Here is a 16,816-nt window from a genome sequence, read left to right on the forward strand (position 1 = left end):
CAATAATACATCCCTATTACAATACCTTAAGGCCCTATATATAGGCCACAACATAAGAAACTCAAAATAAAATTGCCCCTTGGGCCACAACACTCACATAAACCAACCTAGGGGTAAAACATGAAATATATCAAATAAAAAACTAAAATTCAGAAAAATAACTCATAATTGAAGATTTAAATTATAGCCGTCGATTTACGACGCCTCCTGTGATAGACGCGCCAAATCTTCGTACCGATGTCCGCATCATTTAGACATGATCCCCAAGAGTTCAAAGGAATGACATGACGATAAGTTATTCATAAATTTAGTTTGATTCTTTATATCAACATTATTTTTGTTTTGTTTTAAGATCACAAGCATGTAATAGTTTTCTCCTGGTTTTCTTCTGGTTCCCATGCAAACTTGAATCAGATTAAGATGTGGGACCCTTTTTTTGAGTTAATGGAAGTGGTGATGACTGATGAGTATTCTTGGCAGACCAATGATTGATGGCTCTTCAATGATTGATATGAGGAGCAGCCATTTGACATCCTCTTTAGCGATCTTAGTAGTGTCATCATTCCTTTCAAGATCTTGTAGTGGTTTTCAGTATTCTCAACAATGTTTCTTTAACTACATTTGATGGTTTCTGACAACCTGTGATGCATGGACACTTCTCAATGAGGTATGCAGTGTCCGATACGTATTTGTCTGACATGCGTCCGACATGCCTTTGATATTTATTGGACATGCCGAAGACTTGTCTGTTTAAAAAATATTAAAAATAAATTGGACATGCGTTTTAAATATTTTATGAATTTTTTTTTATTATAATTTCTTATATTTCAAAATTTTATTTATTAAAAAATAAAATACAATTTTTTATTTCCGCTCAACAACTCCAAATCAATTGCTTGCACTCAATACCTCATTCCCCAAACATATCATTTTCATTTCTCTCTGGAATATTGCAGCTTGGGTTTCACAACAACGTCTAATGTCATCGCAATATCGAAGTTCGACGCCATCACAACATCAATGTTTCAAAACCATATGAAAATCAAAGTTTGTCGTTAACAATTTCTACCTCCGCAATCACACTCTGGCGTCGTCTCGACATCTCATCTTTGTCCAATATTATCTCAACATAGACGACTACGTTGTCTTAACATCAACGCTCGATGCCCAACTCTTGACATCATTGTTGTCTCCAAAAAGAATATATTATCCATCATTTCTTTTGTCATAACACTCAATAAAATGGAGTGATTGAAAGAAAAAAATTGTCATATTCCAAAAATTATCATGGCTCTTCTCTTCCAGAATCAAGTGTAAAAAAAATTCTGGGGCAAAGTAGTTGAAACTATAAAATACCTAATTGATAGAATACTCTCAAAAGTAACCAGCTTAAAGAATCATACAAATTATTTTATTGAATTCTTCCCCACAAATAACTTCCTCTTAAAAATTCCTCAATTTTTTGAGTGAATTTTCCTATATCAACATCCACAAATAGCACAGAGGTAAACTTGGTTATAGAGCTCTCAAATGTGTGTATTGGTTATTTCTCCACTCAAAAAGGGTATGAGTGTTATCATTCAACCAAAAAAATTCTTTATTTCAATAAAGGTCGCTTTTAATGATTATTATTTTTTTTCAATCAAGCTAGGGTTGCAAATGAATCGAGCCGAGCCGAGATTCAGTCTGTTCGAGTTCAAGCTCGTTTGTCAAAACCATGTTCAAGCTCGGCTCGAAGCTCGTCGAGCTTTTTAAGCAAGTGTTCGAGCTCGTTTAAAATGACTACGTTCGAGCTCGGTTCGTGTTCAAATTAGAGCTTGTTTAATTTCATGCTTGGCGAGCATCTTATCGAGCGGCTCGTTTATAACGAGAAACGAGAGGACCACAACTAAAAAATATTTTTTTTGTAATTAAAATCAAACCGGGCAGGCACACAGTCCAAACAAGGAAAACCCACCCAACCCGCCAGCTTCTCGCAATTCTGCAATGTGTCTTTAGATGTCTTTGTTTTTATAAAGCAAAAGTATTTCATTCCAACCATTGTGGGACTAAACGCTCACAACATTTTTTTTTGAGTTTGTTGATGCCACGGAGGAGAGAGAAAGGGCGGGCGGGTATGGCGGGAATTTAAAAATATTTTTTGTTTGTTCTGAGTGGGAATTGAGACTTAGGCAGGAGTTTAATAAAATTTTAATATTTAATAAAAAAGTTAGTAGATGATTTAATAAAAATATTTCTAAATAGTTAGATTAGTAAAAATATAAGTTAAAAATATGTCTAATGAAAATGGTTAAAGTTTAAAAAATTAAATTAGTAAATATAAATTATTAAAAGAGTATATTTAATAGTATTTATTTTTAAAATTCTAATTGAGCTCTAATCGAGCTTCTTAGTTGAGCTTGTTCACGAGCTTCTAAGCGAGACTGTTCATGAACATAAATGAACTGAATGACAAGCTGTTCAAGCTCGTTCATTTAGCTATCGAGTATTTATCAAGAGTGTTCAAACTCGTTTGTTTAACTTATCAAACGAATATGAATGAGCCCTTATTGAGCCGAGCCACGAGTAGCTCATCGAACGCTCGGTTAATACATTTCACTTGAACTAAATCCTTACTACTCCTATCTCTTTGTTTGGCTAACTTATACATATATCTTTCTCCCTTCTTAGTTTTTAATCTATTATATAAATCACTAAAAGCTAATATCTTTACATCGCATATTGCTTTCTTAGAATCCTTACTAGCCACTTTATATATTTCCCAATTATCAAAATTTTTAAAATTTTTAAAATTAAACCAATTTTTATAACAAATCTTCTTATTTTTTATCTTTTCTTGCACAATTGAATTCCACCACAAACTATTTTTACTATTAGGAGCTTTTCCCTATGATACTCCAAGCACATCTTTTGCAATATTCTTAAGATCACTAGTGTATTATATCCTTTTTTATAAGTGATGAGATGCTCATTCCTTTTCTTAAAAATGGTATTAGCAATTAAAAAATTATAAGCTAAACAAAAATCCAATATGGTCTTGCCACCTTCATTCGTCGTTCCAAATCCATGGCCACCATGAATGCTTTTAAAATCATCTACCTCTCTACCAACATGTCCATTTAAATCTCCTCCAATAAAAACTTTTTCTTCAAGATGTATCTTTTGTATTAATTCTTTTAAGTCATTCCAAAAATTTAATTTAGAGGTCATATCCAAACCTACTTGAGGAACATAAGCACTTATAATATTAACAATGTTATTATCAATAACAATCTTTAAAACTATAATTCTATCCCCAATCCTATTAATTTTTATAATATTATCCTTTAAACTCTTATCTATAATAACACATACATCATTTCTAGTACGACTCCTACCCGAATACCAAAGTTTAAATCATAAACTATCAATTTCCTTAGCCTTCTCTCCATCCCATTTAGTTTCCTGAATGCACAAAATATTTAACTTCCTATGAATCATAATATCTATTAATTCCATTAATTTTCTTGTAAGGGAACTTATATTCCAAGTTCCTATCTCAATTTTAATTTCATGGACTAGCTTCTTTGCCCACATCCGTCCTTGATGTGGGAACCCTTGCCTATTTAACACTGCACCCGGGCGCCGTTGCAGCAGCCCTTGCACACTTGTCACTGTATTCATGCCATACAGTGCGTCGCTTCCAGGGGACGCCCTAGCATTAACACAATTTCTTAAAGGATTCATGTTATTATTGTTCGACAAGTTTTACGCTGGCTGTCGACTACCTAATGCAACCCTCCACTTTTCTCATCCAGGACTTGGGACCTAGCAACGACAGTGTTAAGTCACTTGAAAATAAGAATTAGAAGGATGCCATAAGCGAATAGATGAATACTCTGAAAATAAATCACACTGGGGAGATCGTTGAAGTACAAAAAGGAAAGAAAACAGTAGGATGCAAATCAATTTTTCTGTAAAATATAGAGCATATGGTGTCACGCCCCAAGATTTAAAACGGAAGAATTTGTTTTTTTTTTTCCGTTATTATCTTTTCAATGCATTCTTTTTCTTTCAATTAACAATCAATAACCATTCATTTATAACTAGATTACTTTGGCATCCAAAGATGATTAATTGTATTAATGAAAATAAAAAAACTAAAAAATATCATTCTATTTCTATAGTAAATATTTACATTCTATAGTTAGAGTTCAAAACAATACATATATTAGCCGTCACAGGCCACAAAAGAATATAATTAACATCAAAGAGTTGAAAATAGAACTAATCTAGTATAATTTTGCAATAGCCTCACATTGCAGGCTTCTTACATTTACCTGAAATCATGTCCAACCGCATAATGAGTATAAAAGCTCAGTAATTAACTAAAATCAATGCTAGAAAAAAGAGAAATAATATGCTATAAATTATATAAGAAAATCTATGAACCACCATGAATCAATATATGCTATATGTACCGTCAACATGTGTCAATTTATCAGTTTTATTACACGTCACATCTCGTTCTGTAAATCAACCACTCATTTGTCTTTACCTTTCAATCAATCTTGTTTAATCAATCAATCTTATCATTCATTAAATTATCTCAATCAATTAGTTATCTATAAAGTAATTGCATCAATATTTTTATCCTGTGAATCACGTGGATCTTGAGGGTATCATATGGGGTTATCATATCATGTATATTTGATATTAGTCAGTACATCATTTCTATCAGATCAGTATCAATTCAGTACAATGAATACATTTTAATCACATCAATTTTCAACCCGAATCACATATCAGTATTGTAATATCAAATCACAACACATTATTTTTCAACCTATTTTCAGTATACTTTTTTCCTGCTCATTTTACATAAGAAATCTTATAAACCTATTTAATCAGTGAAAATGCAATAAAATTATATCAAATCGTTTAAAATAATGAAATATATAACATATCAGAAGTTACACGATGAAAGCTTACGAATCAAGAGATAATGTGTTTTTGGTAGATCTACAACAACAACATCAACAATAACATGCCTTTATGCCACTATGTGGGATCGGCTACATGAATCTTTTTTCTCCATTATGTCATGTTAAGGGCCACATTTTCATCTAAATCTAATAAAAAAATGTCATTTCTAAGATTTTCTAACTAAGTCTTTTAAGGTCTACCTGTCTTTCTTAATATAAGTCAAATATAATACATCTATTTTCTAACCAGGTCATCGGAAGGCCGCCGTTTTATGTGGCCAAATCATCTAAGGCGACTCTCTCTAATCTTATCTTCCACTGAAGCTACTCCAACCTTTTCACGTATATGCTCATTTCGTATCATGTCTTTAAGAGTAAAGCCACTCATCCACCTAAGCATCCTCGTCTCTACAACATTAAACTTATTATTTTGCTTTTCTTTCAATGGCCAACATAGGAGAGATACAATTTTGTAGAAATTAAAATCATCGGAAATAGATGTAAGAGAATGTCACTTGCAATGATCAGAACACTTTTTATAACAGCAGCGACAGACAGAAAAGCCTTAGATGGCTTCCTCTCTTTTCTTCTCTCTCCTCTCCCTTTCCTTCTCAAGCAAGCCATGCGAGAATGAGGGAGAGGTGGGGATGCTAGAGCTTTTAGTGCTTAGGATTAGAATAAAAAATATATAAAATTACTATTAGTGGCCTAGTGCCATAGCGCTTCAACCCATCACAAAATGTTGAATCCAGAATTACTTTATAACAGAGGCTTCAGTGCTGCGGAGGCAATTTCTAGCGCCGCTTCAGTGCTGTAGAGGCAATTTCAATATATTAAATCTAATCGTGATACAAGAATCTTTTATACAAAACAATATATTTTACAATTTAAAGGGCATATTGATAAAGGCAATGTAGGATCACATGTGGATAGAAGATCCACAACTAATAATATACATTTTTGGGAGAAAATCATATAACATGGAGCAAGAAACAACCTATTTTTTAAGATCTAACAATGAATTCAAATTAAGAGTCATTGTTCAAGGAATTTGTGAGCTTCTATACACATTTAAATCATTTTGATAGATTTAAAAATCAAATGAGAATGACCAATGAAGATATACTGTAATAATAAATTTGTCATTAACATTGCTCATAATTTAATATAGTATCAAACATTTTGAGATGGATGGACATTTTATAGAAGAGAAATTGTAAAGTGGGTTAATGTACACTCTATATGCGTGAATAAGAAATTAACTTGTAGTCATTCTCACCAAAGACCTTTGCATCCCCATGTTAAAATATATTGAAATATTATAAGTAAACTTAAAATGATAGATTTATATCATTTAATTTAAGGGATACTGTTGAAGGCTTGGAGGACCTAAATGTCAACCAATCTTGATAGGGATCATTGAGCACACAAATTAAGAGTTCTAATTGTTGGATTGATCCTCATAGGGCTCTTAGATTGCAATCCTTGTGCCTTCCCTCTTCGTGGATTTTTTACTTTTTTTTTTTAATAGCTTTGATTTATTTCAATTTTAAGCCTTTTGGAGAAGTATAGAAATACTTCAATATTTTGTACAGAATCGAGCAATAGAATTTCAAATACTGTTTATTGCTGTTCTTTTTCTACTTTTCTACAGTTAATAGTTTCGCTTATTCTTTACATCAACATTATTTTTTTGTTTTGTTTTATGACCAATAGCCCATGCTTTTTCTCTTGGTCACCTTCTGGCATATATTTGAACTTTAATTTCCTTAAGATGTAAGAATCTTTTTTTGAATTATTGGAAACTGGCTGGTTATCAAATTGGCAGCAAGTTTTCGTTATAATTTACGAGGTTTTCACCTCGAGATTTATGAAATGAGAAATTCAGATTGAAAAATTAAATAGCAAAGATGCTAACTTATCATCTTCTTCCCTTTATTAAGTCAGCTGCAGTTTATGGGACAACCTGTTGGACAGCATTCTTTTTCGCAGACTGGTCTATTAGTAATAGTAGCATCCAACAAGATAGCACATGCACTGATAATTTCAGAACACAGAGATTGCTACGACTATGATCGTCATCAAGCAGGGGTTCGAGATCACCTCTGGACTTTTGGTCACAAAATCGTGAAAAGTCACAACCTATATCCAATCAATGGTCAACAGAAGGATGAAAACCCAAACTAAACCAATGTCCAATGGTGAAGGATTATCTTCAATCCCAGATGAACTAAATGATTGATGGTGCAAGGTTTTTTGAATTTGTTAAATCAAAGATCATTGAATCTTCAGCAATTCACCTTTGTAGTAGTCCTTTGACTTCTCTTCGATAGTCTCTATAGTATTGTAGTAGAGAAGGTTTTGATCTTCTCATGGCATTATCCTCCAGTGATTCTAACCTCTTGTTCTTTATGGAGGTTTGTGGGTTCTATAGAGGAAGGAGTTGGTGAGGTCTCTAACTCTTCGGTGTAGTCGCTAGAGGCGTTTGTTGTGGTAGGTCGCAAGGATTGTGGCTGATTGAGGGCGTGGGAGACTCAATGATGCACAAAACATGACTAAATAATGTGTTGTGCTACATGAACTATGCAAGGAAGGTTTAGTTGTGGCATGGGTGCACTGGTGCAAGGGACATCATGTGGTCAGAAGTTCGAGGGAGACCTAGTTGGTTCATCGCTCAAGTCTTTTGAGAGATGCAATCAATGAGGTTTGGCAATGTCATAAATGGTTATACAGAGCATTTTGATGGTTCGATTTTATATTTTGGAAGGCGAATGGCAAATATTTGATGAGTTTGTATCTAATTTGTCTTAATGAATCTTTATCTATGTAGTCCTAATTAGTTTAATCAAGACTTTGTGTTAATTTTGCTAAGTACAATCTTAATAGCTTGAACCTAATTATTTGGTTTAAACTGATTAAGAAAATTGTCTGCAACACATCAGCAGATATTTATGCACGACTCATTTGTATCTGATTGTCTTTCTCTACTTAAATCATGGCTGTGTTGCTTTTCTCTCTCATCTCTAATCAGGAAAGCGCAAATCCAATTTATTAGGCAATTTATTAGGTTGATACTTCTAGAGGTATACTTGTGATAAACCGGTCCAGCCGGACTAAAACTGGGGCCGGCCCCTATTTTACACCAGACACAGGCCCAGCTGTTCCGCCCAACCAGCAAATCAGGCCCATGGGCCCACAGCGTGAAAGGGGAAGAGGGGATTAGGCAAGAGGAGGGGGCGGCTGATTAATGGGCCCCACAGCTGAAATGAGAAGCTTGTTTTGGCATGATGGAGGGGGCGGTTGATTGAAGGAGAACCCTTACCTAAAGTTGAATTTTGGTTTAGGCAAGATGGAGGCGGGTGGTTGATTGGGGTATCCTGAGGGCTGATTTTTGTGAAGGCTTTGAATAAGATAGAAAGGGGAGAGTTAGGGTTATGCTATTGTTTTGTGAGAGTTCTGTTTTTCTTAGTGTCTTGGTGCTTGGTCTCCAGCAGCGTCTTGAGACTTCGGAGAGATCAGTCCTCCTCTCAAATTGAGGATCAATTGTATCTTGCTTCTTATTATTTGTTTTTCTAAAAATAAAATCTGTTTGTGCTGAATTCATCCTGTTCGTGTGCTGTTTTTTATACCAAGGCGTATCAAATTGTTAGTTTAGTGCTAATAAGGTGTTGCTTAACAGCTTTCTGCAGGCTGTATTATTTACTTCCTTGACGAATGCAATTGAAAAGCTAAGTCAGTTATTTGACAATATAATTTCCAATCCCATGAATGAATGCTTTTATAAGTGCAATATCTTTGAAGATTGTATAAAATTGTTCTAGATATTGAAACTAAATATGATGTATTTACTTTTTATTATTTACCATTTGGAGGTTATTTTTACCATTTCATCAAAACAAGTGAGTATTTAACAGAACGGTTCCATATAGAGGTCTAGGTAAAGTGAAGCCCCCTGATTTTAAAAATATGGATTCATGTGAATGGCCCGCAAAGTTCAAAGATTTAGATGCAATTTTCCTTTTTTTCAATTTAGAAAATACAAAATTTTAAAAATCCTTGAAAAGATGAATATTCTTTATTTCCAAGTAAACTTTTGAAGTTATTTTTAGGTTGGAGGTCTTGGAGATGTTGTGTTAGGATTAAGCAAAGCATTACAAAGGAAGGGCCATCTTGTTGAAATTGTTCTTCCTAAATATGATTGCCTGCAGGAAGACCAGATTATTGAGCTGAAGGTATATGCCTTTATTGCCTAGCGTTTATATACTGCTTTCCCCTAGTTTTTGTTAAAAAAGTGGTTTGCGTTATTTAAAATTTAAGCCTTCTACACTCGCAGGCCCTAGATGTGACAGTAGAATCCTTTTTTGATGGGCAGCTATTCAAAAATAGAATTTGGGTCGGGATTGTTGAAGGTTTTTAACGTGCACTGTCTCTGCTTAAAAATGTCTTTGGCAGAGAAATATTTTTATGATCAATTGAACTGAAAAATGCAGGTCTTCCTGTCTATTTCATAGAGCCTCATCATCCATCAAAATTCTTCTGGAGAGGGGAATTCTATGGAGAGCATGATGATTTTAAACGTTTTTCATTCTTCAGCCGAGCTGCACTTGAATTGCTTTATCAGGCTGGGAAGAAACCTGATATAATCCACTGCCATGACTGGCAAACAGCTTTTGTTGTAGGCCCCTAATTTCGCATTGTTAGTTATTGCTTCGAATACTACTTCATTGGCTTCTTTTTTGGCATTTCTATCATGAATGAACGGACTTTTACTTTCAGGCACCTCTTTATTGGGATATCTATGCAGCTAAAGGGTTTAATTCTTCTCGAATCTGCTTTACATGTCACAACTTCGAATATCAAGGCACGGCCCATTTTTCAGAGTTGTCATCTTGCGGTCTTGATATTCAACGACTAAATAGACCAGATAGGATGCAAGATAATTCAGCCCCTGACAGAATTAATCCTCTTAAGGTAATTGGAGAAGTCTATACTTAGAGCATGACAAGCGCATAAAAGCTGACCTAATGTTCTTTCAGGGTGCAATAGTCTTCTCAAACATTGTTACAACAGTATCCCCCACGTATGCGCAAGAGGTGTGCACTCCCGAGGTAAATATGTTTGATATAAAACATCTATCCATAACAATCGCACAATACGAGTGTTGATTTCCCAAGCTATTTTCATTTTGTTTCCTTTCTCCTCTTAAGTATTATCTACTATGTACTTAACTACCGAGCATCATTTCAATTGTCTTGATATACTTTTAACTCTAAGGCTGCATTAGAGTGATGGTATTTTACTATTTTACATCTTTCTTATTTTCTTATAACCTTCATCATGGTTGATCTCTGTCTCTCTCAGCCAATTCTTACCTCTGCCCTACCGTCTGCCTCTGTGGAATTCATCTTATAATATTTCTTTCACTGGCTTTGCCTTCACCAACTAAGCATCATTATACTCATCTCAGAAGATATACTAGCCTTCAATGCAATTCTGTTGCAGCATAATAAATGATAAAGCAAATTTTTGCTCAACCTTTTCTCGATCCCTTAAATCATTTATCACTCCCCACTGCTTGCTTCCTTTCTTTTGTCCTCTCTTGTTTCCGGTTTTCTCACTGCCATCCTCAATCCATCCTTCATTCCTTATAATAGCTTGGATTGTGATCGTTTTTTATTCATATAACAGGGTGGGCGGGGCCTCCATGGAACTTTACGTCTGCATTCAAAGAAATTTGTTGGAGTACTTAATGGAATTGATACAGATTCTTGGAATCCTTCTACTGATATAATTCTTCCAGTCCAGTACAGTGCTGATGATCTTCAGGGTAAAGCAGAGAACAAACGTGCACTGAGAACACAACTGGAGCTATCTGCAGCTGATGCTTTTCAACCACTGGTAATCTCTTTAAAAGTGCGACTTATTTATTTCTTTTGTCTTCTCACTTGTTTCCGGTCTTCTCACTCTTTTCCGTTGTCTTCTAATCTTGTCTTATTTAATTTTTTTCATGAGGAAAAAATTCATCAAAGAAATTTAAAATTTTTATTGTTTTGGCTTTTGATGCCTAGAGCATGACAACTGAATGAATATTTTTTGCTAATTTACTTGAGCAAACTTAGGTTTTCTCTAAATTTTAACGAGAACAACATTTGAATCCATTCGTGCTTGATTTGGCCTAGCTTGATACACTCTTGATGTAGATGCAATCTCTTTGAGCCATTTACATTGATGTTAGTTTACTAGAAAATAGGATATTATGACATCAAATTATTTTGCATTTGTAATGCTTTGATTTTTGTTTCTTGTATGATTTATAAATTATAATATCGTGTCCGCGCTATATCCTGTATTTTTAAGAATTGATGTGTCCCGTATTCGTATCGTGTCGTATCCATATCGGTGCAACATAGGTCAACATAAACATGATAGGAGTACCCTTGTAAGCTTGCTAAAGATCTATGAGATTGCAGGAATGTTGAAACTGCAGCATTTCCTTAAATGCATTTCAGCAGTTTCATTTTGCCTAAATAGAAAACTTATTGGGTGGAAGAAAGTTGAAATATTGTGTATTTCTTAGTCAAATTAAGCCTGAAATTTTCTTAGTTATGTAAGTTTCAAGCAACAAATTCATCGTATAGGAGGCCGCTTATCAAGCTAGCAACAGGAGCAAAACAATCTCAAATTTGTATATCTTTTGCAAATCGCTGGTTCATAATCAAGCTGCTATTAGCAACAAAATATTGTTAAAATTGTGCATTTATTTTATATATCTTGGTGGCCCTTTTTGTTACCGCAATGCCTAAGATGATCTGTGAAATTGCATTAGTTATTAATATTACCCTAAAGTACCAATGCCCAGAACTTTACAGCAGTTATGCATTTACAAAATGATGAAAGTTTTCTTAGGGTCTAAATTTTTCTTAATTCGAATTTGGGATGGAATGCACAAATTCATACTTTTAATCTGGAGAAAATTGTATTTCTTAAAATGAGAACCTTAAATATGAACATATATGATAATTCAATAACCTTCTATCAGGAATAACATAAAAATATTTGAAAATATGAAACCATAGAAAATCACGTGACATTTTGATGGGAAACAGGCTCTTTTCACAAAATACAGCGGATGAACAAGAGAAAATTGAGAAGAAGAATAATCACAACACTTTTTATTGAAATATGATGCGAAGAAAAGCAAGATACGATAGGATCCTCAATTGGAGAGGAGGATCCGACTCTCCCAAATCTCTAACTGGCGACTAGAGCCCAAACACCCTAGGCAAACACGCAAATTTCAGCCCAAACAAGAGATGAAAAATCAACCCTAGAAGTAATTCCCTCTTAAGCAAACATTAATTCCCCCTAATTACCAAACAACCCTCTATGTTTGAAATTTTCCTCTTAGACCCCCCCTTAATTCCCCTTAATTGTGCTTGTGGACCCCAACCTCAAGGGCGTGTGCTAGGCTAGGACAGAACCCCCTGTTTCGCCCCCTGTAGACCCAAGCTGATCCTGGCTGGACTAGTCTAGGGACTGGTCTAACAATATTCCCCTCCCAAAGAGCCACCTTGCACCTTGACCTCAAGGTGGAGTGAGGGAAACTTATGTTTTTTAATTTTATTATATTCACATTAATGGTTAGTCAAGCTTTTTAATAAGTTTTATGTTGAACTTTAATCAAGCTTGTTCATGAGCTTTAATCAAAATAGTTATGTATTCTTTGTTAAAATTTAAATTATTACATAATTTATATTCTATTTGAATAATTTTACTATTTATTACGTCATCTGGTTATACTGCAGTTCGATCCTGGTTGAACCATCGAACTGTGAGCCTCTCCTTACAGTTCGTTGTCCGGTTTGATTTTCACAACCTTTGTAACAACATCAAACACAAAAAAATTACAATCCCAGGCAAAGGTTGAAATTATGCAATTGAGAATTGAGGTATTTTGTATTTGAGCTGAGATGTAAGCCTCAGAATTAAAATATTAAATTAATACTAAAAATGAAATAATAACTAATATACTAACATCAAAGTAAGATACTAAAGTAAGATTATAATAAGTCAAAGTAAGATCTTAACAATGAGTAAATCCCACTCTTAATTCAACATAAAGGCAAAAACACGTCTAAACCCTAGTTTTTTAGCATGTGCCTTTTACAAATTGTGCGAAAGCATGCCTCAACCCCTCTAAGGCTTATGCCTCTTTAATCCAAAGTGAGGCGTATGCCACATGGAATTTTTTTTTTCAAAATTATTCAAAGGCGTTCCTCTTATTATGCAGTTTTAAACAATGTTCCTAGATGCTAAAATCACATGAAGTGGGTGAACTATGTGGAAAGAGCCAATATTCCCATTACGTAGAAATCAGAATGGAATTAAACAACAACAAATCATAGGTCAATAATATCTAACATTCCCAAAGATTTAAACCAAAGTCGTCACCAAAGTAGGGAACCAAAGTAAAAATGATTTAGTTCAAAAATAAGAGGAAAAACTCATTCTCAAAAGTAAAATACTAGCCATGAGTTTAAAATAAAAACTAAAACTAAAGTCTATAATAATAAAATAAACCACAAAAATTAAATGAACACTCAACAACTAATGATGCACCGACACTTTGTAATGATGAAGCGTATCGTGTTGGACATGTGCACTTGTTCGACATGTGTCAAACATGCATTAGACACACCATATGCATGTCCAATTAATAGAAAAAAAGTAGCATAGATGCATGTCTGACACGCATGTCCGAAGTAATAGTTGTAATTTTAAAGTATATTATATAGATAACAAGTTAAGCCATCTCTTCTCTTTTATTTTAAATTAAATTACTTTAAAAGCTTAATATCTAATTAACATTGAGTTTATTTTTCTTTGCTTTATTTTATAATGATTTTTTCAATAACTTTTAAGTTTTATTTTGTGTATAAATAATCATTTTTTTCAAATTCAAACAACAATCTAATATAATATGATGTGACAAATTTACATTCGCTTGAGTAAAGTTTTTAATGAATTTAAATATATTTTTAATTTTATGAGCAATCCAAGTAAATTAATTATTATAGGATTTTATGTCATATTTATTTAATGTTGACCCGTATCCAAGAAACAAAAAAAAAATCAAATCATTTGCTCACCTACTCTCTGCCCCCGCACGTCGTCGCCGCTCTTCGCACGGCGAGGCCATACCTCGCGTCGCTTTTCTCCCACGTCGTCTACACGACCCATGGGCGTCGTTAAATAGAAAAAGAAAATGAGGCCGAAGGCCTCATTCGACTCTTTCGTTGGCTCACGCGTCCGCTCTTCTCTTCCGCCACTTTTCCTCCTTCGTTGCTGTTTGGCTTCGTAGCTTCGCAGAAGGTGCAGAGATTACAAACGTCGCTGCTTCGACTCCTTTGCTGGTTCGACTTCGCGCCTTCCCCGACTTTCCCTTCCAGAAGGATCGGAAGTTACGACGTGTTAATCGGGAGCAACAACAAGAGCTCGCCGACTGTGAAGATAAGCTTCTCCCTTCCGCGCGGCTTCTCCGACTCCTCAGTCGCCGTTCGACTTTGCTCTGTCGACGACTTTCCTTGCCTGTCGGACCGGAAGTGCCAACATTTGATCGGAGGCAAGAACAGGGAGCTCGCGGCCGTGAAGATAACCTCCTACCTTTCGTGCGCTTCTTCCCTTCCCTCCGACGCCGCTACGTTCCTGCTGAACCGAAAGTTACAACATTCTGTGCGGAACCAACAACGGGAACTCGCGGGCAGTGAAAGTAACTTTCTCCCTTCCCGCGGCTTCTTTGGCTCCTTTTGGCTGTTCGACGTCGCTCCTCAAACGACTTTCCCTTCCCGTGGATTGGAAGTTACAGCATTTTGTTCGGAAGCAACGGCAGCCCGACGACTGTGAAGGTAACTTTCTCCCTTCACACAAGCTTCCACGGCCAAATCCAGTGAATCCACCGAATTGAGAGAAAGAGAGAGGAAGTGTTATTTTATTATTATTGTATATATTTAATTATAATTATATTAATTAAATATAATTAATTAAAATTGTTATTTTCAATTAATTATAATTATTATAATTAATTATATTTAATTCTAATTAAATTGTTTTAATTAATTTAATTAATTATAATTAATTTTAATTAATTATAATAATTATCTTTAATTAATTACAATTAATTACACTTAATTTTAATTAAGTTGTTATAATTAATCTAATTAATTATAACTAATTTTAATTAGAATTAAATTTAATTAATTATAAATAATTAATTAAAAATGATTTCTTAATTAATTATAATTAATTGATATTAATTATAATTTAAAAAAAAAAATAATACCTCTCTCCCTTGATCCTCGAACCGACACCGCCGACAACCCCGCGAAGGTACGAAATCTCCTAAACTCAGATTCTCGCTTCCGTTGTGTGTGTTAAATAACCCGACCTCCTAACTAATCAAATAGGAGTAGACAGGGTTCAACCCATTGGATGAATATACGGTCACGAAGTCGACCAGAATATTTATCTTATTACATTCATAATTAGCCTTCAAGGCCTTCAATTCAAGAAAATTTCACAAACAAAAGACATAAAGCCTACGAAACTCCATCCTTCTAAGCAATAGAGTCGACAGGGTTTAATTAAAAATGCCTCCAAAACCGCATGGCCCGGCGAGCGTGGTGTATTAGTTACACCGTGACGCCTAGGGATGCTGCCGGGTCGATAAGTGATTCTAGTTCAACCTGATCCTTTCTATAGGACCAATAGAAGTCGACAGGTTCGAACCTTAAACGACAATACACGATTGTAGCGACCAGTGTATTTGTTTCAATACATTCATATTAGGCCTTCAACATCCTACAAGTCAAAAGAATTCACTAAACAAAAGGTAGAAAGCCTATGAAAACTCGATCCTCCTTAGTGGATAAATAGAAGTAGACAGGGTTCAAACCATCGGATAAATATGCGGTCATGAAGTCGACCGTAATATTTATCTTATACATTCATATTCGACCTTCAAGGCTTTCAACAAAGAAAATTCAATGAACAAAGGCACAAAGCCTACGAAAAAACCGATCCTCAGTCAATAGCTTGTCTGAGTTGACAAGGTTCAATCAACAAATGGAAATGACCCCCAACACCCCGTTGATGGCCGTGTTGAATGCAGGATCTCAACCGGAGTGTCCCAATCAAATATCTCTCCAATATCCAAAGTCCATTTCAAATAATCCAAAGCTCCACTCAAATACCCATAAAATCCAAACTCCACAAAAATTCCAGAACTCAAAAATCCAAAAATGCAAAATCCAAAAATATTTAAAAATAGAAATAAATCCATCAAAACTTAAAGCAAAATCCATCCACCCTCCGCAATAGTTTGCCGAGGCGGACAAATTAAGTTTACTTCAGCTCACAAAGAGCCAAATGCCTAGTCGAAAATATCACTAGGATTCATTCTCAAACAATCTCTGCCAGTAAGGACGTGTACGTGTCCTCTAACCGTAGTTTCGCCGTCAAAATGGCACTGCAGGTAAACGGTTATGACCCGGGCCCTCTGAACCGAGTGGTTTTGCCGCCAAATGGCACCACAGATACCGGTTATGGCCATAGCCAATACGCTCCTTAATGGCGTTAAATCCTTGAGATATGAATCAATAGGATATTGATTGATAGGCACAAAGCTCTCTGCAAGCTAATGTGGATTCAAATTTGTCCCCTTAGGCAAATACCCATCCTAGGTCTACAAGGTCCCCTTGACGAAGCAACCCATGGCTGCCGACAAGGATCCTTCTGTCAGGTTGGTCGACTACCTCCTCGACTAAGTAGACCAGGACCACGATGGCCCGGGACAT

The 16,816-nt window shown here is 35.0% G+C and overlaps 1 protein-coding gene across 5 annotated transcripts in view; it reads left to right on the top strand.

Annotated features, from left to right (window-relative positions):
* The window catches only part of LOC110098702 (probable starch synthase 4, chloroplastic/amyloplastic), a 43,619-nt gene that overhangs the window by 16,661 nt on the left and 10,142 nt on the right, over positions 1 to 16,816 (top strand). For 4 of the 5 annotated variants that reach the window (XM_020825603.2, XM_020825602.2, XM_028692779.1 and 1 more), the window contains 6 exons: positions 9,074 to 9,196; positions 9,298 to 9,373; positions 9,455 to 9,639; positions 9,741 to 9,935; positions 10,001 to 10,072; positions 10,653 to 10,862. In XM_020825603.2, the coding sequence (XP_020681262.1) occupies positions 9,074 to 9,196; positions 9,298 to 9,373; positions 9,455 to 9,639; positions 9,741 to 9,935; positions 10,001 to 10,072; positions 10,653 to 10,862 (861 nt within the window). The remainder of the gene's footprint in view (positions 1 to 9,073; positions 9,197 to 9,297; positions 9,374 to 9,454; positions 9,640 to 9,740; positions 9,936 to 10,000; positions 10,073 to 10,652; positions 10,863 to 16,816) is intronic. The other variant, XM_028692780.1, reaches the window with a different exon arrangement.

This window comes from Dendrobium catenatum, unplaced genomic scaffold (assembly GCF_001605985.2).
Source record: "Dendrobium catenatum unplaced genomic scaffold, ASM160598v2 original_scaffold_274930, whole genome shotgun sequence".
In the NCBI taxonomy this organism is placed as follows: domain Eukaryota; kingdom Viridiplantae; phylum Streptophyta; class Magnoliopsida; order Asparagales; family Orchidaceae; genus Dendrobium; species Dendrobium catenatum.